This window comes from Gracilinanus agilis, chromosome 2 (genome assembly GCF_016433145.1).
Source record: "Gracilinanus agilis isolate LMUSP501 chromosome 2, AgileGrace, whole genome shotgun sequence".
NCBI lineage: Eukaryota > Metazoa > Chordata > Mammalia > Didelphimorphia > Didelphidae > Gracilinanus > Gracilinanus agilis.
Window position 1 is genome coordinate 162,654,392 of NC_058131.1, and position 22,540 is coordinate 162,676,931.

Here is a 22,540-nt window from a genome sequence, read left to right on the forward strand (position 1 = left end):
CTATTTTCATTATGTTTATTATCCCATTACACTGATATATCACAATTGTTTTTAAAATTGTATTTCATTTTTTTCATTAGCAAAAACCTACACTCCCCCCAGCTGTGCTCCTAATTGAAAACAAAATACATTACAAACATCTATAGGCAAATAAAAGAGATTTCCTCATTGATCATGTTCAAAACAAGAAAATCGACTCATTTTGCACTCTGAGTTCACCCCTCTATCAGAAGGTGATCGGTCCATTTCATTTTTTAGTCCTTTGGAATCATGTTCTATAATTTGTTTAGCCATTTTCCAATTAATAACTATTATTTTTAATTCGATTTCTTTACTACCATAAAAAGTACTGTTTTAAATTTTTTGGTGTATATGTGGATTTTCTTTTTTGTCAGCTACCTTTTAGATATATACATAACAGTAAAATCTCTGGGTCAAGGGTTATAATCACATGATTTATTTTATTTTCATAATTCCAAATTTCCAGAATAGTTTTTTAAAAATTTCTCCTTTATTACTATGAACTTGATAAGCATTAACAAAAACAAATATTTCCACATTAAAAAAAAAAAACAGAAAAAAGGACCACAGGTGAAATTATGAATCTCCATTACATGCAGCTTTTCAAATGTATATATTTCAAATTTAACATGATAGTTCCAACACTACTTTGCTTATCTGGGTCCCATTTAGCATTTTCTTTTATCTTCTTATTTGAAGTTTAAATGATTTATCAATGTTGTTTTCTTTCCTTTTGATAGGATTATCATCAGTCCTACTTCTTTATTCAACAAAGAAATTAATAAACTAAAAAAAAAAAAAATTCCCCCTTCCCCCATCTCCCCAAGAAGGCAGGCTTTTACACAGGTGTGCTAATAATACCTCAGTTCTCATAAGTCACAAGCCCTCAATCAGGGGCTATTCCTATCTCTTCTTTTCTTTGTTAATTTGCTGAGTATGAAGTAAAATCACAGGTTTTTAATTTTAATTTTTAGAAATTTATTTTAATAAAATTTATATATTAAAATTTTAGGAAATTTTATTTTAATAAATAATTTTATTCACTTTTCTTTGCGTCAGTGGTTTAGAGTATTCTTTTATATGATCCTTATTTCTGTAGCCATTTTAGTTACCAAGAGATTTTGAGTTCATTTCATCTTCATAACTTTGTGGAGGTAAAAAAAATAAGAAGTTATTTCCATTTTATAGATGAAGAAACCAAAGCTTGGACCAGTGAGGTAGCATAGTAGATTAAGTGCCACGCCTGGAATAAGGAGTATTTGGGCTCAAATCTGACCTCAGACACTTCCTACCTGTGTGACCCTGAGCAAGTCATTTAACCCCAATGGCCTAGCCACTCTTCTGTCTTAGCATTGATGCTGAGATTGAAAGTAAGAGTTATTTTATTTTATTTTATTTTTTAGTGAAAAAGAAACTGAGCCAGAAAAGTTACATAATTATTAAATGATAAAGCTGGAATTTTAATTCAGATCTTCTGATTTCACAATCAGTGCTCTTTTAATTGGTTCCTCTTTGACAGGAAGAATTAAACATAGGCTAGACAGGTCATGGTCATGGTGTCTTATTATATGTAACACATAAGATAACCCATCATCCTACTTTGTTCTAGAATTTTTTCACGTGAATAATTCTCCCCTACGTTAGGATGGAAACTTCCCATGTTCCTGATCTGTCCTGTATTACTTACAGTTTATGGCACAGGGCTGCTCACATAAAAAAAAAAAAATCTCCTTTGGTCTAACCTTGATAAAAGCTCTTCCATTATAGACCAAGGATGGGAATGAAGGCCGTGTGATGTAGTGATTGTTCTTCTAATGGCTCAAGGACTTGGATCCATTTGCTGATTTGATCATTCTTGGTGATCTTTCTTTTTTGCTCAGTGTTTGCTTTTTCAGGCACCTACACACTACTCTTTTTAGCTCGAACCCTTCAAGGCATTGGATCCTCTTTTTCATCTGTTGCAGGTAAATGCTAACCCTGAGTATTCTTTTCCTCTCTCTTTTTTTCTTATCCTATAATCTCCTTCTCTTTTCCCCCTCACATCCCTTTCCCAACTATGGAATTCAGATCCCTATAGATCAGCAGTAGGATAGAAATGAGAGCCCTGGATCTCCACATATTTCCTGGTAATCTCATATAAAAAAGAGACTGAAGATGGAAAAAGACCTAGCTTTGAATTAATTTTGGCTCTGCTATATATTAGCTGTGTGATCTAGGGGAGTCAGGACCTGCCAGGGCCTGAGCTTCCTCATCTGTAAAATGAGGTGGTGAAGCTAGATGACTTCTGAGATCCTTGCCAGCTGTAAATCCTATAATCCAAAAGAAGTCTTGATTCTGAAAAAAGTATTACCTGAGGGGAAGGTATCAGGAATGGGATACTAGAATTCCATTTTTTTTTTATCCTTTTAATTGATTCAGGATTAACTTGAGGCAAGATCATGAAATTCACTTTCATCAGACCTAATCTTCTCTTGTCCTTCTCCAACCCATCCACTTTAGCATTTCAACTTTCAATATCCCCTTCCTCTGTGGTTCTCTCCCTATAACTTCCCTTGCCCCACAACTTCCCAGGTGCTAGGAACCTGCTCTCTTATCCTTTTTGTTTCTTTATCTTCAGGACTTGGAATGCTGGCCAGTGTATACACAGATGATTATGAGAGAGGGAGTGCTATGGGCATTGCCTTGGGTGGTCTGGCTTTGGGAGTGTTGGGTAAATACCTCTTTATTTCCAAATGTTGATCAGAAAGTTTATGCCTAGTTGGGACCTGGGGATACATTGATTGAGTTATTTTCATACTTACTCCAGGTGAGGGCTTGTCAGGCTTGGGATGGGTAGGTAAGGTAGAAGCAGTAGTCTTCCCCTTACCCAATAATATTTGAATTAGTCTTCCCAGTTATAAAAAAGCAGAATAGAATTATTTTTTTAACATGAGAACAAACAAATGGATTTATTAAAATTTTTTTCAAAAGTGTAATATTTTATGAACTATCAGATGTGGTCAAAATATTGTCTTCTGGATTCTAAATATAGAACCTGGAAAAATTTTAAGTACTAGAATTTTTCCTGAATTGCCTAAATAACTATAATAATTCTATATGTTCCCACTTCATTAATTTCACTGTAGACAATCCAATCCAGTCAAAATGTTGAGAATAAAAGCATTAGCCCTTCTTATGAGAAATATTTTCTATTCCACTTTAAACAGTTCCACTGCATCTTTCCCAACTTCCTTATCCTTATCCTTCTTTTTTTTTTAAATCACTAATTACTGACTTAATAAGTATATAGCATGTCATTGTAGACAAGTGGTGTGTACTTTTTTAATCAAGCAGAAGAAACCAGAAATGACTTAAAATGCTGAAAAAATGGGGCATTCTTCCTGTTGTACTATTATTTCTGGAATGATTATTGGTGATTCTTCTAATTTTGTACATTACCATAGAATTTTTTTTTTAAAAAAAAAGAACAAATAGTCCATAAATTTATTGATTCCTGACCCTGTAACCCAGGATCTCTTTTCAAATTTCTTCCTTCTAAACAAGAAAATGTCTCACCAAATAAGAAGGCTACTTAGTTACCTGACTGACCTTGGCTAAGTATTTTCCCCCTCTCTGAAGCTCAGTTTCTTCATTTGTAAAGTGAGGAAGTTAGATTTGATGCTTGTCAAGGTCCTTTCCAGATCTAAACCTATAATCTTCTGGTCCTATATTTACCCAGGTTGGACCTTCCCTTTTTGCTTATTATTCCCCCCCCCCCTTTTTTTTTTACCCAAAATTTCTTCTAGCTAATTCCTTAAATAATTTTCTCTTGTGGCAAGATAAAGGAATCTAAATTAGGAGACCTAGGTTTAAGTGATGACTCTGTTCTTTATTAGCTGTATGACCTTGAGAAAATAACCTAGCCCTTCTGAGCCTTGATTATCTCATCTGTAAAATGAAGAATTTGGGAGATGAGCTCTAAGGTAATTTTAGAGTAGTGATATCAAAGTCAAATAAAAATGAAGACTACCTAATCTGTACATAAAAATCCCTGCTGGTTGCATATTGACTTAGTTTTTAAATATATAGTATTATGTGTGCTTCATTATATTTTTAGTTTGTTTAGTAAATATTTCCTAATTACATTTTAATCTGTCTTGAGGGGACTCTGCAGTATTTTAGCCTCCATATGAACTTTTTCTTTAACATCTCTGCTTTATAGCACTGGTAGTCTACAGTGTAGAAAATAAGCTTTATTTGAAGATCTGCTATGTGACTAACACTGTGTTAAGCAAGAAGAAATATAAGACACAGTCTCTGTCTCCAGGAAGCCTAAAGTATAATAGGGAGACATCTGTAAGTACTTTGCCCTCCAGTCTTTGTTGTCCCTGATTGTTGTCCCTTTTCCTTTCAGTGGGGGCTCCCTTTGGAAGCCTGATGTATGAGTTTGTTGGCAAACCTGCTCCCTTCCTTATTTTGGCTTTGCTGGCCCTGATGGATGGAGGTGAGTAGTGATCCATCCTTAAAGGTGACCGGTTAGAAACATTTTATGTCGTGGTGCCAGTCGTGAGCTGTAAGGAGTCACTACTGATACATTTTGGCAAAGTGCATGACTAAACTCATCTAGGAAAGAAGAAAGTAGGTCATAGAAACTGCTATTGACATGAGTGTCTGCTGACAGTCTCAAGGAAAATGAAAAATGCACGTACTGGATTTTCTCTCTCCTTTTTAGCTCTACAGCTCTGCATTCTACAGCCCTCCAAGATCTGCCCGGAGGTGAGTGGTACTTGTATTATTGTTGCTAGTCTTCATCTCATTCTCATCTATATGTATGGAGCTCAGATAGAATCATCCTGAGATAAGTGAGTGCTCTATTATTATTTTACATTTAACATTCTGTGAACAATTTCACAGGTGCATAAGAAAACGGATTTTATTTTTTTTTTTTGGTAAATGAATAAAATAATTAGTATTGCATGGTGTGGTTGAAAGAAATCTGGATCTAGAGTCAAAGGACTTGGGTTCAAATCCTGCCTCTGTCAATACCTGCATGAAATCAGACAAGGCACCTAAACTCTTTGGCCCTTACCTTATCCATCTTTAAAATGAAGGGAATTGAACTAGATGGGCATGTAGTAAGCATATCTTCTTTAGGTTCACTAATAGCTGTCTATGTGAAATCTAGAAGCCCCCAAACCTGTAGCCTAGAAAGATTTAACGAACCCCAGTTTACTTAGCTTAAAGGTAAAAGCCCCAGATTTGACCTTGTCACATGAGAGTTCCTCCCTGAGGGAGAATCTAACTTCACTAGTCTCAGACTAACAAAAGACCTTCTTTTGAACTTGAGTGGGGATGATCATTCCCAAGCCCAGTGATTCTTTAGCATAGTGGGCAGCACCTCAGTCTCCTATGCTGAAGGTCCCGAGTTAGATCTTCCAAAAGAGGGTATGATATACTGGGAGAGGCTTCTGGAGGCAAGAAGAGTCATTGGGCTTGGGCATGGCCCTGATGGGAATGATCATCCCCACTCAGGCTCAAAAGAAGGTCTTTTGTTAGTCTGAGACCAGTGAAGTTAGACTCTCCCTCAGGGAGGAACTCTCAAGTGACAAGGTCAAATCTGGGGCTTTTACCTTTAAGCTAAGTAAACTGGGGTTCGTAAAATCTTTCTAGGCTACAGGTTTGGGGGTTTCTAGACTCCAAGTCGACACAGCATCTTTGTGACAATTCTTGTAGCAGACAGGATGGCATTATTGTTACTATTAGAAATAGTGGGGGCAGCTGGGTGGCTCAGTGGATGGAGAGCTAGGCCTAGAGACAGAAGGTCTTGGGTTCAAATATGGCCTCAGACACTTCCCAGCTGTGTGATCCTGGGCAAGTCACTTAACCCCCATTGCCTAGCTCTTATTTATCTGCCTTGGAAGTGATACACATTATTGATTCTAAGATTGAAGATAAGGGTTTAATTATATTTTATTTTCCCCCAATTACATGTAACAACAGTTTCTAACATTTTTTTGGAGAGTATTGAGTCTCAAATTCTTTTTTTTCCTTCCCTTCCCCACTAACTCCCTCACTTCCCTCACTTCCTTACCCCTCCCCCCCAGGTGGTAAGCAATCTCATGTAGATTTAACATGTGCAATCATGTAAAACATTTCCCCATAGTAATAGTAACTTCATATTTATATATACTCTGTAGTTTATAAAGTGCTTTCCCTACAACACCCTCTTCAAGTTGGTAATATAATTATATTAATCAATCAATTAGCATTTATTAAGTGCCTACTATGTGCCAATAGGCAGCTAAATGGCACAGTAGATAGAATGCTGGGCTGGGAATCAAGAAAATATTTTTTATTTTATATAAAACTATTTTAATATTTCTGAATTCAAAACTGACTTCAGACATGCACTAGTTGTGTGACCCTGAACAGGTCATTTACTCCCCTTTGCCTCAATGTTCTCATCTACAAAATGAGCTCAAGAAGAAAATGGCAAACTACTTTAATATCTTTGCCAAGAATCCCCAAATGGGCTCACAAAGAGTTGGACACAACTGAAATGACTGAACGACTACAATAGCAATAACCACGTGTCAGGCACTGTGCTCACTTCTAGGGACACAAGGATGAAAACAAAACAATCTCTGCCCACATTATCATCTTGCTTCTCCATAATGAAACTGAGGCTTATAGTGAGAAGGCTAATAAAATACTTAGAATCCAGATCTGACTATGTATCCAGTGCTATCACCAATAGGTGACTTTTTTTTGCTACCAACTCTTCATTATTCATTGTAGGAGATACGTTGGTAGCCGATATGCTGCGAGGATCATACTAACTCAATCGCTGCAGTTCTTATATGAAATCTCAAGTGAACAGGATGAAAGGAGATAGAGAACATCTATCCTTGGTAGATAAGGAAAGTGATATGGACCGACAGATGGCTCTTTTGTTTTGTTTTGTTTACATGTGGACCAGTCTCAGATGAAGGTTGTGTCAATCTGTGGGTTACAGAAGGCCAGACACATTGCTGGATAAGAGACACGATTGAAAGAGAATGGCTTGACTTTGCTGAGAACTCTAGACCAGCACACACAGGTGTTACAATAGCATATGAGCCTGTGTCATAACTCCGTGACATCTGTTATCAATGCTATTGTTATTGGAGTTAGGGAAACTAGAGAGAGACAGAGAGACAGAGACAGAGACAGAAACAGAGAGACAGACACAGAGAGACAGACAGAGATTGGTTCTCAGGGGAAAAAATGTAGTGGGGCCTAGGCTCTCATCTCTAACCTCTATCCTTATTCTTCACTTAAACTAGACAGCTCTCCAAAGTTTTGTCCATTGTGTCTAGGAACCTCTTGATCTCTTGAGAAGATGCCAACTTCAAGGAAACAGTTTTGTTTTTGTTTGCTTGTTTTTAGGATTCCAGGGTTTATAGCAAATAGTACAGAAAACAAAGTGTTTAGGTAGGATAATACCAGTGTACTAGGGAATGGAGATGGGACAAGTATCCAAAATCCATGTCCCATAACAAAAGAGTAAACTGAGGGGCAGCTAGTTATGGGACCCCGAGCAAGTCACTTAACCCCAATTGCCTAGACCTTACCATTCTTCTATCTTGGAAATGATAGTATTGATTCTAAGACAGAAAGTTAAGGGTTAAAAAAAAAAGTGTAACTCACCACCTGCAAAGGCTCTCAGAATTGGAATAGGTTCATTTGGCAAGTTAATTTACATACTCTGCCCCTCACTTTGGAACTGGATCCAGGGTAAAACTGTTCTCCAGTTTTTGCCCGAGTTGTGCCCAGCACATAAAAGTGTTTCAAAGCTATTAATCAAGCTGTGTCTGGTAGGGACTGGCCTTTGCATGACTAATGGTTTGATGGGTATCAGTTCTTCCATGTGGCCAGAGGACACCTGCAAAGCAAAGTAGGATATCTTGGAAAAAACACTGGTCTGGGAGTCAAAAAGCCTGGCTTCCCATTTGAGCTCTGTCACTTATTAGCCATGTGACTTTGGAGAAGTCACTTTTTTCTAACCCTCACTTTAAATGAGAGTTGGGTTAGTTGATCTTTAAATTCCCTTCCTGCTCAAACATTCTATGATTCATGAGTGGCAAGTTGGAATGTCCCTAGGGCACAATAGTATGATTAAAATCCAAACTAGTTCCCTCACAGGATTCTAAGAAGGAAAGAATTGTTCAGTTCAGGTATCTATGGACTATCTACCCTCATGGGAAACTTGCAATCTCAAAAAAGTCAGAAATTTAGATCCTAGCTCAGTGTAAATGAAGAGATTTCATTGTCAAGAGGTCAAAGAATTTGAGTAGCTGAATCCTCTAGTGTCCTTCACACTGACCTCTGGGATAGCAGTAATTGACATATATATATAGTTATGGTACCCTTTTCCTATATTAATTTATTTTAACCCTATAACAACCTGCTGAGGCAGGCATTATGGGTTTTATTATTCCTTTATTGTAGGTAAGAAAGGCTTAAAAAGATGAAAAAACCCCCCAACCATTTAAGCACTTTCTATGTGCCAACCAATATGCTCATGAACATTGGGGATGCAAATATGAAACAAAGGCAATCTTTGCCCTCAAAGATCTTACATTCTTTTTTTAAAAAACCCTTACTTTCCGTCTTAGAATCAATACTATGTGTTGATTCCAAAGCAGCAGAGTTGTGAGGCCTAGGCAGTGGGGGGTTAAATGACTTGCCCAGGGTCACACAGCTAGGAAGTGTCCGAGGTCAGATTTGAACCTCATCTCTAGGCCTGGCTCTCCATCCCCTGAGCCATCCAGCTGCCCTCAAGATCTTACATTTTATTTTTTATTTTTATTTTTTTTAAACCCTTAACTTCTGTGTATTGGGTCCTGGGTGGAAGAGTGGTAAGGGTGGGCAATGGGGGTCAAGTGACTTGTCCAGGGTCACACAGCTGGGAAGTGTCTGAGGCCAGTTTTGAACCTAGGACCTCCCTTCTCTAGGCCTGACTCTCAATCCACTGAGCTACCTAGCTGTCCCCCAAGATCTTACATTTTAATTGAAAGTGAAAACACAAATAAGATCTGGATGATGGGGAGAAGAGTTTTGTTTGGAAAGTTAGTTAAGCTAGAGGGTAACAAGTAAAGATATAGGAGTGGATGGACACACCCTATCTAGGAACAATGACAGTATTGATTTGATTTGATTTTGGCTACAGAAAAGGAAAGCATGTGGGAGGAGTAGTGTAGATGAGCTAAGATAGAAGACAGCTGGTGGTAGGGTGGGGAAGAACTGGTTAGAAAAACCAGGTCTACAACTACCTAACATGGGCCATTGTAAGGCACTCACCAATCAGAACCTCTCAGTGGTGATACAACTATTAAACTAGTAGGTATCAAAGAAGGTGTACCAGATATTCTGGGAGGACTAGTACCTCTGGTGTGAGAGTTTGCCAAGCCCTTTTCAGGGCTGCTTATCTATTTTTGGTATCTGTCTTTCACCCAACTCTCACCTGTGGCTCTAAAAAGCTGTAGAATGGATAGCAGCCACTCCCTAGAAAAACATCTTGATAGATAGGCTAGACCAGGCTGAGGGTGACCCATGAGAGGTGGATGAGTTAAGGGGATGCTTAGCCCTAGCATATGAAGATTTCCCACTGTGGAATGGGTGAAGAACAATTTGTTCTAATGGCCATGAAGGCAGCTGAAGCAGGCTCTGTGGGGACCTAGAGCCTAGAGTAGCAAAGGTGCCTAAGCATCCTGGGACATGGATAGTCATCCTGACTTGTTTTGCCACTAGAAGTGGATGATTCTGGAAGAGAGAGTGAGACTGAGGTCTTTGTGCAACTCTGCCTCACTTAATTGCTATTCAAGTGCAAGTCAAGACATTACTAGTGATATCATTGTCTTTCTTTGAAAAAGGACAAACAACAATATCCAAGGCAGGATTTGTACCTTGGTCTATGTAATAACAACACTAATATTTACATAATGCTTTAAGGTTGAAAAGCAATTTACAAATGTTATCTCATTTTATGCTCACAACCACCTTGGGAGGGAAAATGCTATTGCTCATTTTACAGATGAGGAAACTGAGACAGACTTGTCACTTGCAGCTAGTTTCTGAGATTGGATTTGAACTCAGATCTCCCCTACTCCTGCTCTAGGGCTCTGTCCATTGTACCACCTTGTTACTTGTAGGCAGCTACCATTTCCCCAAGAATTTGGTACTAGATATTCAGGAGATTTGGGCTCTTTTCCTGGCTATCACTAACTAGCTATGTGACCTATTAGATGATAAATGTTTTGAGATTTAAAAATGTTTCAGGGCTGGGACTTTAAAATCTTGAAATACCTCAAAGTGAGTAGGAAGCCTGGTGTCTTGTTTGTAATAGGAATCTACTAACCATTTGTTGACTAAATGAATAAAAAGATGGATGAATGACGCTTTACCCACTCTAAGCTTCAGTTTGTTCACTGGTCAAGACAGGAATAATACAGCCTTTTTTATATTCTTCATACAAAGAAGATAATAGATGATTAAATGTTTTGAAAAAAAAAAGATGCTATGTAATTGGAAGGAACTTTTATTTCCTTTGTCCCCCCCAGAGCTCCAAAGGCACCCCAATGTTAACTCTTCTGAGAGATCCTTACATCCTTGTGGCTGCAGGTAACCTTCCTAGTTGTAATATATAAAGGGGATTAGGGGCTTTGACTGGGGCAGCTGGATAGCTCATCGGGACTGTCTCTGCAGGTTCCCTCTGCTTTGCCAACATGGGAGTGGCCATACTGGAGCCCACACTGCCCATATGGATGCTACAGACCATGTGTTCCCCCAAGTGGCAATTGGGTAAGTACCAGGCCCTCAAGCCATCTCAGTAGTAGTGCTGAAGGAGTGGTGAGGAAGATAAATTCTTTTCTTGGCTTGACATTTCCTAAATGTTCCAGAGATCAGTCTCACTAGCTGGACTTCTTTCTAGAGATGCATGATCTCCTTTGATGGGATGGTAGAACTGTATTCCTTTGCACAGAATTCCCTCCTATGACTGACTGATATAAATGAGCAGAGTGAGTATGCATGGAGGTAAGGAAGGATGGAAAGAAAAGTAGGACACATCTGGGCCTCCATTTTGGATTTTTGGAAAAGCGACCCAAAATGAAATGGTTCCTAGTTGTTGGAAAGAATAAGAATTTGTCCCCAAATGAGGACAAGCCTCAGTCAATTTCTCTGTGTGTGTATGTACACATATATGTATGTATATGTATATACAATCAGCCTATTATTTCTTTTTCTTTACCTCTACTCTAATCACTAAGTACTTTAATCACTCCTATTTTATGTAATGGCACCTACATGGATCACTGGACTTAGTGTTAGGAAGACATGAGATCAAATCCTGCCGCAGATACTTTTTAGTTATGTGACCCTCAATATGTCACTTAATTCTTATAGTGCCTCAGTTTGCTTTATATAAGATGGGGATAAATAATAGTACCTTCTTTATAGGATTGTTGTGAAGATCAAATGAAGTAATATGTGTAAGGTACTTAAAAAAATGTTATATTAAATATGCTAACTGTTTGTGGGCATCTAGGTGGCTCAGTGGATAGCGAACCAGACCTGGAGACAGGAGATCTCGGATTCAAATCTGGTCTCAGATACTTCCTAGCTGTGTGACCCTTGGCAAGTCATTTAAGCCCAGTCATTAAACCCCCTATCCTTCTTCTGTCTTAGAACCAATACACAATATTGATTCTAAGATGGAAGGTAAGGGTTTGAAAAATAAAAATAAAAGACATTAGAATTTCTTAGGCTTAGATCTTCAGGTGACTACTGTAACTTTTTTGATTTGAATTTTTTTGTTAAGTTCGTCTTGGCTATGTGAGAATGCCAAGGGAAAAGGGATGGGAGCTGGAGAGGAGGGTGATTTAGCTTAGTATGGAACTCTATTCTTCCTTAGGTGAGACTCTGGATTTAGGTGTAGTAGCTCCAATTTCTCCAAGCCTCTGGTCCTTTGAGTGCCTTTCAAGAAGCAACCTCTGGAACCTAGTTTGGGTCAGAAGTGGGGCTCCAACCTTTTCCAGGAAGTCCAAGGCAGAGGAACAGGGAAGACTACGTGCCAATTAGTCATTGCTGCTGAGAGTGGAGGGTGGTGGCAATGAGCAGGGGAAAAGCTGATAAAGATAGGATGTTTGCTTAGTGTCCAATATAAAGTTCTAAATTCAATTTCCTGGAGGGACAATGTGAGGCTAGGCTCCCATTTATACCTGCCACTTACCCCTCAATTAAATTTCCCTCACCAGAAGCTAGCTCTGGCCATAACTGTTAATCAAGTTAGGCCCTATTCAGAAGGTACCATTTGTGCAGATTATATCCCCCTTGGCTCTTCTGGCTCCTGGTAGAGGTGAGTGACAGATGCAAACAGTACTAAATTGTGGCCTCCTTGCTTAGGGACAAGTCATGGAAAGGCCAGAGAAAGCATTTTTTAAAAACAATCATGTAGTCATAGCTGTATTTATTTGATATTTAATTATTTAATCCAGGCTATTTAATCCAATCCCCTTATTTTACAGATGAGGAAACTGAGCAGCAGAGAGTTAAGGAGACTTTCCCTAGGTTACATAGGGAGTAAGCATCTAAGCAGAGGTAGAATTTCAATCCAGATCCCAAGTGCTCTTGTTCAAGACTGCCACATAGAATTCTAGAAGTGGAAGGAACCTCAGGGATCCTCTTACATAATCCCTTCATCTTCCAGAGGAAGACTCTAAGCTATAGAGAGGGAAAGTCTCTTGTTCAAGGTCATATAGTGACAGAGTCACAGAACCAGAATTAGAACCTAGGAACTCCTGACTATCAGTCCAAACCTTTCCCCACTACATCACAATGTTTTGGGGCTTCTGGACTCTGAAATCATTTTGTTGAATGAAAAGGACATTGGTACATTTGTAGATCCCCATAGTAGAAAGCATTTAGCTCTTATAAACCCTTTCTCTAACATGTAATACTGGACCTGGAGTCAAGAAGACCCAAGTTCAACTCTAACCTCAGATATTTAACTAGTGTGTGACCCTGGGCAATTCATTTAACCATGTTTGGCTCAGTTTTCTCATCTGTCAAATGGAGAAGGAAATGATAAACCATATTTTTGCTAAGAAAATCCCAAATGGGGTTACAAAGAGTTTCTAACATAACTAAAAAGAATTAATATTTTGCCCTGAATTCAGCCAAGAGAAATATGCATGTGATAAAGTCAATCACAGCATATTTGAGGCACACTAAAAAGCAATCCCCTACTGTTACAAAGGGTTTGCTATACAGCCTGGCTGTGACTTTAAGTGCATCCTCCCACTCTGGTTCCTCTTTAATCTCTGAATGCTGGTCTAAAGGGAATGGATAATACATTGTAAAATTTCACTGAACTCTGTTTAATGGATAGCCTTCAGGTTTAGGAAGTAGGATAAAGCAATTATAGAGATGTCAGAAATGTATCTAAGATACCAGAAGGTTTCCAGGAAGTGGCTTCACCCAAAGCCTAGTACAGACAACAGGAGAGCTATTTCCTTTATTAAAAAGGGTAATTATTATAGACCAACAGTATCAGCTAAAACAGCTGTCATCTCATGTAGACAAACCATGCCAGAAGCATTTTGCTTCCTGTCTATTGAAAGTATATATTAAAAATAAATAAGTCTTACCCAGTAACTTGTGAAATGTTTATCTCTGGCCTAAATATAATTTCAGTGGTTAGTTATCTTTTTAAGTGTGGCAACATAGTTTCCCTTTGGCCCAGAGAGAAGTAAGAAATGGGGTCTTAGATACAGAGGAGAGAATCAGGCTTCTGATTTCTCCTAGCTATTTATTTCTGATATCTTTGATCTGAAAGGACTTAATTTGCATTTGGGTTCTTTCTCCTTCTCTTTCTCCTTTCCTTCCTCCATCCCTCCCCTCCACCTCTCTCTCTCTCTCTCTTTATATATATATAAAGAGAATATATATATATATATATATATGATGTGTGTGGCAGAAAGGCGGGGAGAGAGGGAAGGAGAGAGAGAAAAAATATAGATATATATATATAGAGAGAGAGAGAGAGGAGAAGAGAAGAGAGAGAGCACACTGGACCCCATAAAGGTTGACGTCCAAGCATGGGTTGTTGTGTTTCTGCTTTTCCCACTCTTGAATTCCAAGACTAAGTCTTTCTCTGGGTGCTGCTACTGCTGCCCTTTTGGGTGAACCCAGATTGTAAGAAAACTGGACTGGTGAGAGAAATGTCATTTGCTCAATGACAGTTTTTGTTTAGAATGACTTCCCTATCACTCCTAGATCTCAGGGCTTTGTGTAGTAGGGAAAAAGTTCTACCTGGCTGCCTTAGAGAGCAAAGGATAGGGCAGAATCATGCTTCTTTGTAGGGGAGAAGTTCCTAAAGGGACAACATGAGAAAGCCCAAAGAAATGCTTTTCTCCCTATAGGTCTAGCCTTCCTGCCTGCCAGTGTGTCCTATCTCATTGGCACCAACCTTTTTGGAGTGTTGGCCAACAAGATGGGTCGGTAAGTAATCTGGAGAGATGAGGAGGATGTGGAAAGGCAAGATAGAGGTTCTAACATCTCTTAAGAAAATTTTGGAGTCACACAAAGTTAAAATTGAAAAGGACAATGTAAAGAAAAGTTGCTTCCAAACAACTTTGGTTTTTGTTCAGTTGTTTTTCAGTCATGTCCAACATTTCATGACCCTGTTTGGGGTTTTCTTGGCAAAAATAATGAAGTCGTTGTCAAGAAACTTCCAAATGGGGTCATGAAGACTTGCATGTGACTGAACAACAAAAAATAAACAACAAAAAACCCAAATGGGGTCACAGAAAGTCAGATGCAACTCAAAAATGGCTGAACGAACAAATGACACAAAGTTAGGAAATAATCAGTAAATGCCAAAGAGGAGTAGCATAATCAGTTTGTAGAATATCAAAAAGGAAAGTACATAATGGGTTAAACTGGTCTGGGGAGGACTTATTGAGGACTTGTACTGGGCTTTAAAGAGTGATTAGGATTTAAATCAATGAAGGGAGAGGGAGGGCATTTCACATAGACAAAATGGCCTGAGTAAAAGCTCAAGAGCCATTTTCATAGCTCAGATATCTACCACATCCCCTCTAGAAAGAGAAAAAGAGAAGAGTACCCGTCTTTCCATCATGTGAAATAATATCCATATCTAGTCAAGTATTGCTTTGTCTGTTTAGACAGGAAGTAGTTTTTGGAAATGGTACCCAGATAGTGTCCTTGCTGGCCATCCTGCTGGCTATCCTTGGGAGTGATGAGGTTGTGGTTGGGGCTGGAAGAGAATGATGTTTCCCTAAAGTAATTTCTTGTTTCCTTTTTATAGGTGGCTATGTTCTCTGATTGGGATGTTGGTAGTAGGTATCAGCCTGCTCTGTGTGAGTATAACTAGGAGTCTTTGAGTTAGACCAGACCCTGGGGGCCCTGCTACAAAACCAATTCTTTTGGAAAACAAAGGAGTATCTATATACTGCTTTGTTTTCCAATTCTTCTGGAAATATATAGATATATTTCCAAAAGAATTGGTTCTATATTTCTATCTATCTATCTATCTATCTATCTATCTATCTATCTATCTATCTATCTATCTATCTATCTATCTATAGCCCTTCTTTTGCCCTCTGGTGGAAAGACCTTTACTGAGACAAAGGCTTTACTCAGTCTCAAGATCTGGGCAAGAGGTGATGACGCAAGTTGAAATTGGCTGTGTGGCCACAAATTATAATTCTCCTGTAACTATTCCGTATGAGTGAGGGAAGAGCCAGAATGACTGGGAAGAAGTTTAGTATAGCCTGGGGCCAAAGTGTTAATGATGTTTCAGGCTTTGGTAACCTTTCAGAGGAGGCATGCTTACATGAGGTGGTACAGTGGAGAGAGTGTCAGGCCTCAAATTAGGAAGATTCATCTTCCTAGTTCAAAACCAGCCTCAGACTCTTATTAGCTGTGTGACCTTGGGCAAGACACTTATTCCAAGCCCAGGGCTCTATCTACTGCACCACCTAGCTGCCCCTCTACTAATATATATTAAACTCTAAATATCCAAGAAGAGGCATGCTAAAGTCATCCTTTATTCAGGCTCTCCTGAGAAGAGGAGAACAGTGACAATAGCCCTTTCTGCCTCCAAGAAGTCCCTGGGGACAACATTCCACATGGATCAGAGAAATGAGCAAATGATTGTTCTTTTTTCAGGAATCCTCCATTAAAATGCAAGCATAAGTGATAACAAGTTATCAGTCTTTAATATTTTACTTATGAGTTAATATGTCATCAGAGATTAGTCTACTCTCAAAAGAATGGGACAAAGAGAAAACAGAGAACTAGTACTGGGCAGTTTTGTAAGTGGTTTGGGTTAAGGGTTCTAAATTTTTTATGTGTCATGGTGACTTTTGGCAATCCAGTGAAACCTTTTCTTTTTCTTTTTCCTAATAATATATAAAATATAAACACATACAGTAAAACACATAGGATTACAAAAGAAGCCAGTTATATTGAAATAGGATGTATTTTTTTTCTAATTCAGGTTCATACAAGTCCTGAAATCAATCCATTGATCCCAGGGTAAAAATCTCTGCTGTAGATCATAGAGGTGGTACATGAAAGTCAAGTTTCACCTGTCTAACCATTTTTCCTAGAGTCACTTTGATTGTACCATGAAATAATTTTTTATCCTATCTTTGGCATGTGTTGCCCTAGGCTATTGGCCCCTGTTCTGTGGTGGTTCTATTGGTCCAGTGTTTGTTCAAGATTTATGACCTCCTCCTTACACACACACACACACACACACACACACACACACACACACACACACACACANCCTCCTCCTTACACACACACACACACACACACACACACACACACACACACACACACAATTAAGCACTTTATGAAAATGTTTTGATGGTAAAAATGGAGAATAAGGAGTTGTTTGCACGGATGTGAGAAAAGTATGGTACACAGCTTCCTAGCCCCTTTATATAGCCCTTTGGATAATGCTCATAGAACATCACACCCTCAATACTTTCTGCTTTTGTTTTTTCCCAAAGGTTCCTCTTGCTCAGAATATTCTCGGTCTCATTGGTCCCAATGGGGGACTAGGCTTTGCTATTGGTAAGAATTTCCTCTCAGAGAAGGAAGGCAAGCATGCATTTCCTCCTTCATTCTATTCCCCTTCCCTCTCTTCTCTACTGCAGCCTTTTTGGGTCTGGACATTCACTTTGACATTAGGTTCTAGGTCAAGTGGCTTCTCTGATCCTTGCTCTGATTCAAGGTGGCAGTGAATGAGGGAGAAAAAAGAGATGAGGTAAAAGCAATAGTAGGGAGTTGCTGTTTAGGAAATACCTTGTAATTTTCTTCTGTGGGGAAAGAGGTAGAGGAGAGGAGGAAGAAAAGAACTGAGTAAGAAATGAGATGGAATAGAGACAAACTTAAAAAGAGAGATCCCAAGGAAGGAAATGGAAGAACATATAGGCAAAATGCAAAAGGAAGAATTCTGGGTAGGGCAGAATCCAGCAGGTCAGAAAGAATGATAGTGACTTGCTGCACTGTTTGTTTTGGCCACAGGCATGGTGGATTCTTCCATGATGCCCATCATGGGACACTTGGTGGACCTTCGCCACACATCTGTATATGGAAGCGTCTATGCCATTGCTGATGTGGCTTTCTGTATGGGATTTGCTATTGGTATGTACTGATAACAGTCTAGATCTGGTTTCCCCTAAGGTTCCACCTAAACCCCATTCCTCATTACCACTTCTACCAGTCAGTCAGTTTTAAATTGAGGTAGATCCAAAGCACTCTCTCTTTCTCATGGCAGGACTCTCAATCCTAGGACCTTTGACAAGTATGGCCACTTCATTTCTGTCCTTTCTTCTTCCCAATAGTGCCCAGCCTGTTTCCAGTCTATCTAGTGGATATATAATAAATGCTTGATTTAACTCTTGCAGGTCCATCTACTGGGGGTGCCATTGTCCATTCGATTGGTTTTCCCTGGCTTATGGTCATCATTGGAGTCATCAACATTGCCTATGCCCCACTCTGTTACTACCTTCGAAGCCCCCCAGCCAAGGAAGAAAAGATTGTAAGGGGCTGATTCTAACTATTGCTTAAAGAATAGATCTTTTTTCTTTCTTCCTTTCTCTCTTTTTTGTCTCTATTTTCCTAGTGTTTTTCTGCCTTCCTTTTGTTTTATTCTTTCTCCTCTCTTCTCCCTCTTCATAATAATTGTGAGGAAAGGTATCATTGGTTAGTGGGTAGAGGGTTGGGCTTGTATCAAGAAAGTTCTGGGATTAAACTCTGACTCTGACACCTGCTAGCTATATGTGATCCTGGACAAGCCATTTAATTTCTGAGTTCTCCAGATGATTTGGGACAGCAATTTACCTAGGAGTAGCTAAGATGTAATGGTATATGGAGTTTCCACATCTAGGAACCTACACTGATGAAACCACAGGTCCACAATAATTATTATGACAATAATGATTCACCTTTTTGCTGAAGGTTTCTGCCTTTCTTTTCAAGGTTCTTCTTATTTCCTCTTTCCCTTTCTCTATTCTCCCTGTGGGTGCCCAGAGCATAGAAGTATAACTCAGAGACACCGGAAGAATGATTGATAATCATGAATTTCGTGGAGTTTGAGTGGATGCTTTTATTGTTCAGTCATTTCAGTTGTTTCTGAGTCTTTTTGATCCCATTTGCTATTTTCCTTAGCAGAGATACTGGAGTGATTTGCCATTTCTTTTTCCTTTGCAGATGAAGAACTGAGGCAAGTAGGGTTAAGTGACTTGCCTAGATTCTGTGGCAAATATTTATCACACCAATACAGAACTCCAAACTAGATAATAGGTTAATGAAGAGGAGGCCCACCTCACAATAAAGCTGGACCCTATTCTCATCAGAACCAGACCTTAAGCCTTAGAAGATAGCTTTTTTATAGAGAAATCTTATGACATAGTGACAGTGATACAAAAAAAGAAAAAAATACTCATATATTTTACATAGGTGGTTCTTAATTAGTGATGCAAGAGCAAATTAAGCTAGTAAATGCAAAAGAAGGTCACTTTTTAAGTCTATAATTATTGCTGTCCTTTCAAAGGCCTTTGAACAGTTATGTAAAAACAAGAATGGCCCTTCACCTCCTGTGTGACTCATCTTGAGCTTGCACCCAAAGCAGGCCTCCACTTCTTTACCCAAGGCAGGCTTCCCCCTCCTTCTTGCCGGTCTTGAGCTTGTACCCAGTAGGGTGTGGTGGGCTTGATTTTGGTTATAAACTTAAGGTCAAAGTATGTAAACAAGATTTGATACCATCCTGAGCTATAACTTTCTTAGCGAATTCATAAGCAGTAAACTATATTATTTGTCTATTAACTCAAAACTAATAACTGTATTATGAAAATAATCATAAAGGCAAATCCTATTATAATCATAAAAGGGGTCAGGAGCTTCACACTCACAGGTCACACAGCTAATGAGTGTGTGAGGCTGGGTTTGACCTCAGAAACATGTGCTGTATCCACTGTGCCCCCTAGCTTCACCGAGTGGGTGTTAAGAAGCCCAAAAATGAGGATCTTGGGCCCTTTCAAGTTCTGATGTGAAAATTCACTTTGCAAAGACTTTGGGGTAAGTTGGAGGGTGGGTAGAAGGTAAGGTCTGTATAAAAAGTGATAGGATCTCTCCTTCTTTCTCTTACCACAGGCCATTTTGAACCAGGAATGTCCTATGGAGACTAAGATCCATGGAATCCAGAAGTCCCAAAGGGCATTTCCCCTGAGTGAGGGCAGTGAAGAGGAAATGGAGAGTGAGGAGTAGTGGGAGTAAAGGAGACTCCTGCTTTGCTCCATATAGATGCCTCCCCCTTCCCTTTCCTTGAGAAATCAAATATTAAAGGATACAGAATTAAATGCCTTCTAATACTCTGTCCTGGGACTTTTCTTCCCTTTCTATCACCACGTGGAAAGGAAAAGAACTTAGGCTTGTGGGTTCTATTAAGATACTTTGCTTGACTCATTTTTCCTGTTGGGAGTTAGGGAGGTGATTTCTACCTTACAATGTAGGCTATTATAAAGCCGATTAGTATAAGCAGTGTAATCCTTTGCTAAAGGTTGATGGAGGAGGGTGCAGGGAGAATATTAATTATAAGGAGGAACCCAGAAAGCACAGTGTACTGCCTGTGTTCTAGTTGAGTTCCCAGTCTAGAGTGTATGTGACTTTGCTTTTTCATTTGTAGTATATTCCAGTTACACTCAAGGTGTTGACATGATAGTCCCAGATACTTAAAAAAAAACCCAAACCAAACACTTAACTTCCACCTTAGAATCAGTACTATGCATTGGTTCCAAGGGGGGAAAGTAGTAAGGGCTAGGCAAGAGGGGTTAAATGCCTTGCCCAGAGTCCCACAGCTAGGAAGTATCTGAGACCAGATTTGAACCTTAGACCTTCTGTCTCTAGGCCTGGTTCTCAATCCACTGAGCCACCCAACTACCCCTATTTATTTATTTTTAAGGGAATGGGGAAATATGCTATAAAATCTCTATCTCAAAAAATCCTGGGAACATTGGTATCTAGCTATTTTACTCCAAAAGGTCCTCAATTTCCCAATAAGCATTCAGGATAGCAAGACATTGAATATAGGACAGATTTTATTTAGCTCAATATAAAAAAACATATAATAGGCTCATAGTAGAGCTCTTCATTTGTCTACTTACTATCTCTCTCATTGTTGGCAAGTTAGTCCACTCTCTGGGCCTCTGTAAAATGAAGGGTATGGATTAGATGACCCCTGAAGTTTTTACATCTCCAAATCTAAAATGTGAGGATCCCAAGGGTAGGCTAAATCTTATCTTATCATCCCAGAGATAATTCTTAGAGTCTAAGCAGCTTGAAAATTGAGAAATTGAGTTAATGCCAGAACAAAGACTTTGTTCTCCAACAGTTCACAAAGAGAATTCATACCCTGTCCAGGGACACAAGGAGGAGACAGGGATTGCTGGTTGCGTTTATTGTCATGTAGTCCAGAGGCATTCCCAATGGGAAGCCTTCCCTTCTAGGATTTGGAAGCAGCTGGTTTTCTCATTGAATATGCTCCCTTCTAGGTTTTTTTCTAGTTAGGTTGCTGTTCATAGGTCTTACTGCATATCTCATAATAATAATTAGCTAGTATTTATATAGTGCCTACCATGTGCCAGGCACAGTGCTAAGCACTTTATAAATATTACATCCTAATCATGAATTTGCTTTTTTTTTCTTCTGCTTCTGAGCTTGTAGTTGTAAAATAAGTTTTATTGCCATGCAAATAACATTGTTATTCTGGAGGCTTCACAGTGCAAGTCCTTCAGACTTTCCCTATTTTCATAGAGAACAGAGGATTTAAAGTTGGGCAGAATCATAGCAGTCACCTTGCTCCTCATTTTTACCAAGAAGAAGTTTGAAGTGACTTGCCCAAGGTCACCTAAGTAGTAAGTAGATGCTGGCATGAGAATCTAAGTCTTTTGGCTTCAGATACAGTGTTCTTTCCACTAGACAATGTTTGCTTCTTGTTCTTGCTTTTCCCCTGAATTCCATACACTAAAGGCATTGGCTATAGTTATCTTGAAAAGTTAAAAAAATATATACCTGGAAATCTACATTGGTGCAACAGAGTATATGATGAGAAATTTCTCATGCTTGTTAATGAACCTACTTACCACAGACAACTCTTTAAGCTCTACATAGAGAAAAACTGTGCGTGTGTGTGAAAATAATTATTATTAAGACTTTATTCCATCAACTTCTATAGCATTTATTGAACACTTGCCATATTTAAGGTTACAAGGCATAAGACATGACTCCTGCTCCCAAACAGCAGACAATCTAGTTGAAAATGCAGGCCAGGAATACATTTTTAAAATACCAAATAGCATATTTTAAGTGATGATACTAATACTAGCCAACATTTATAGAATGCTCTAAAGTTGTAAAGGAATTACATGTATTCTCCTATTTGATTCTCACAATAACTATAAGGAAGGTGTATTATTACCTCCTTTTTACAGATAAGTGAACCGAGGGAGAGTAAGTGACTTGCCTAGGAGTCACACAGCTAGTGTCTGAGGCAATATTCTACCCTGGTCTTTCTGACCCCAAGTCTATCCTTTTCTTGGCTCTGCCAGGCTTCTTCTCACAAGTACTCAATTACCCTTAATTATACTATTATTGACAAATAGATAGTATGCACCAATAAATAAAACAAAAGGGGTTCAGAGGATAAATACTATGATTATATGAAGGAGTGATTACTATGGGTTGGAGCAACCAAAGAAAGCTTCATTGAGGCAAGAGGAGTTGAACTGGGTTTGAAGAGAGGATAGGATGAAATGCATGAGAATGAGGAGGACATTTCAGGCAAGAATGGGTATAAATGAGGCAGCTAAGTGACTCAGTGGATAGTCAGGAGGACCTGTAGTTGGGAGGACCTGGGTTCAAATCTGACCTCAGAAACTTCCTAGCTGGACAAGTCACTTAG

General features: G+C 39.0%; 1 protein-coding gene across 2 annotated transcripts in view; it reads left to right on the forward strand.

The window, feature by feature from the left end:
- The window catches only part of SLC18A1 (solute carrier family 18 member A1), a 29,401-nt gene extending 9,553 nt beyond the window's left edge, over positions 1-19,848 (forward strand). Inside the window, exons 5-16 of one of the 2 annotated variants that reach the window (XM_044660827.1) lie at positions 1,902-1,985; positions 2,639-2,731; positions 4,415-4,504; positions 4,733-4,776; positions 10,602-10,662; positions 10,747-10,842; positions 14,463-14,541; positions 15,371-15,422; positions 17,088-17,151; positions 17,605-17,724; positions 17,988-18,121; positions 19,735-19,848. In XM_044660827.1, the coding sequence (XP_044516762.1) occupies positions 1,902-1,985; positions 2,639-2,731; positions 4,415-4,504; positions 4,733-4,776; positions 10,602-10,662; positions 10,747-10,842; positions 14,463-14,541; positions 15,371-15,422; positions 17,088-17,151; positions 17,605-17,724; positions 17,988-18,121; positions 19,735-19,848 (1,031 nt within the window). The remainder of the gene's footprint in view (positions 1-1,901; positions 1,986-2,638; positions 2,732-4,414; positions 4,505-4,732; positions 4,777-10,601; positions 10,663-10,746; positions 10,843-14,462; positions 14,542-15,370; positions 15,423-17,087; positions 17,152-17,604; positions 17,725-17,987; positions 18,122-19,734) is intronic. The other variant, XM_044660828.1, reaches the window with a different exon arrangement.
- Positions 19,849-22,540: the final 2,692 nt, after the last annotated feature.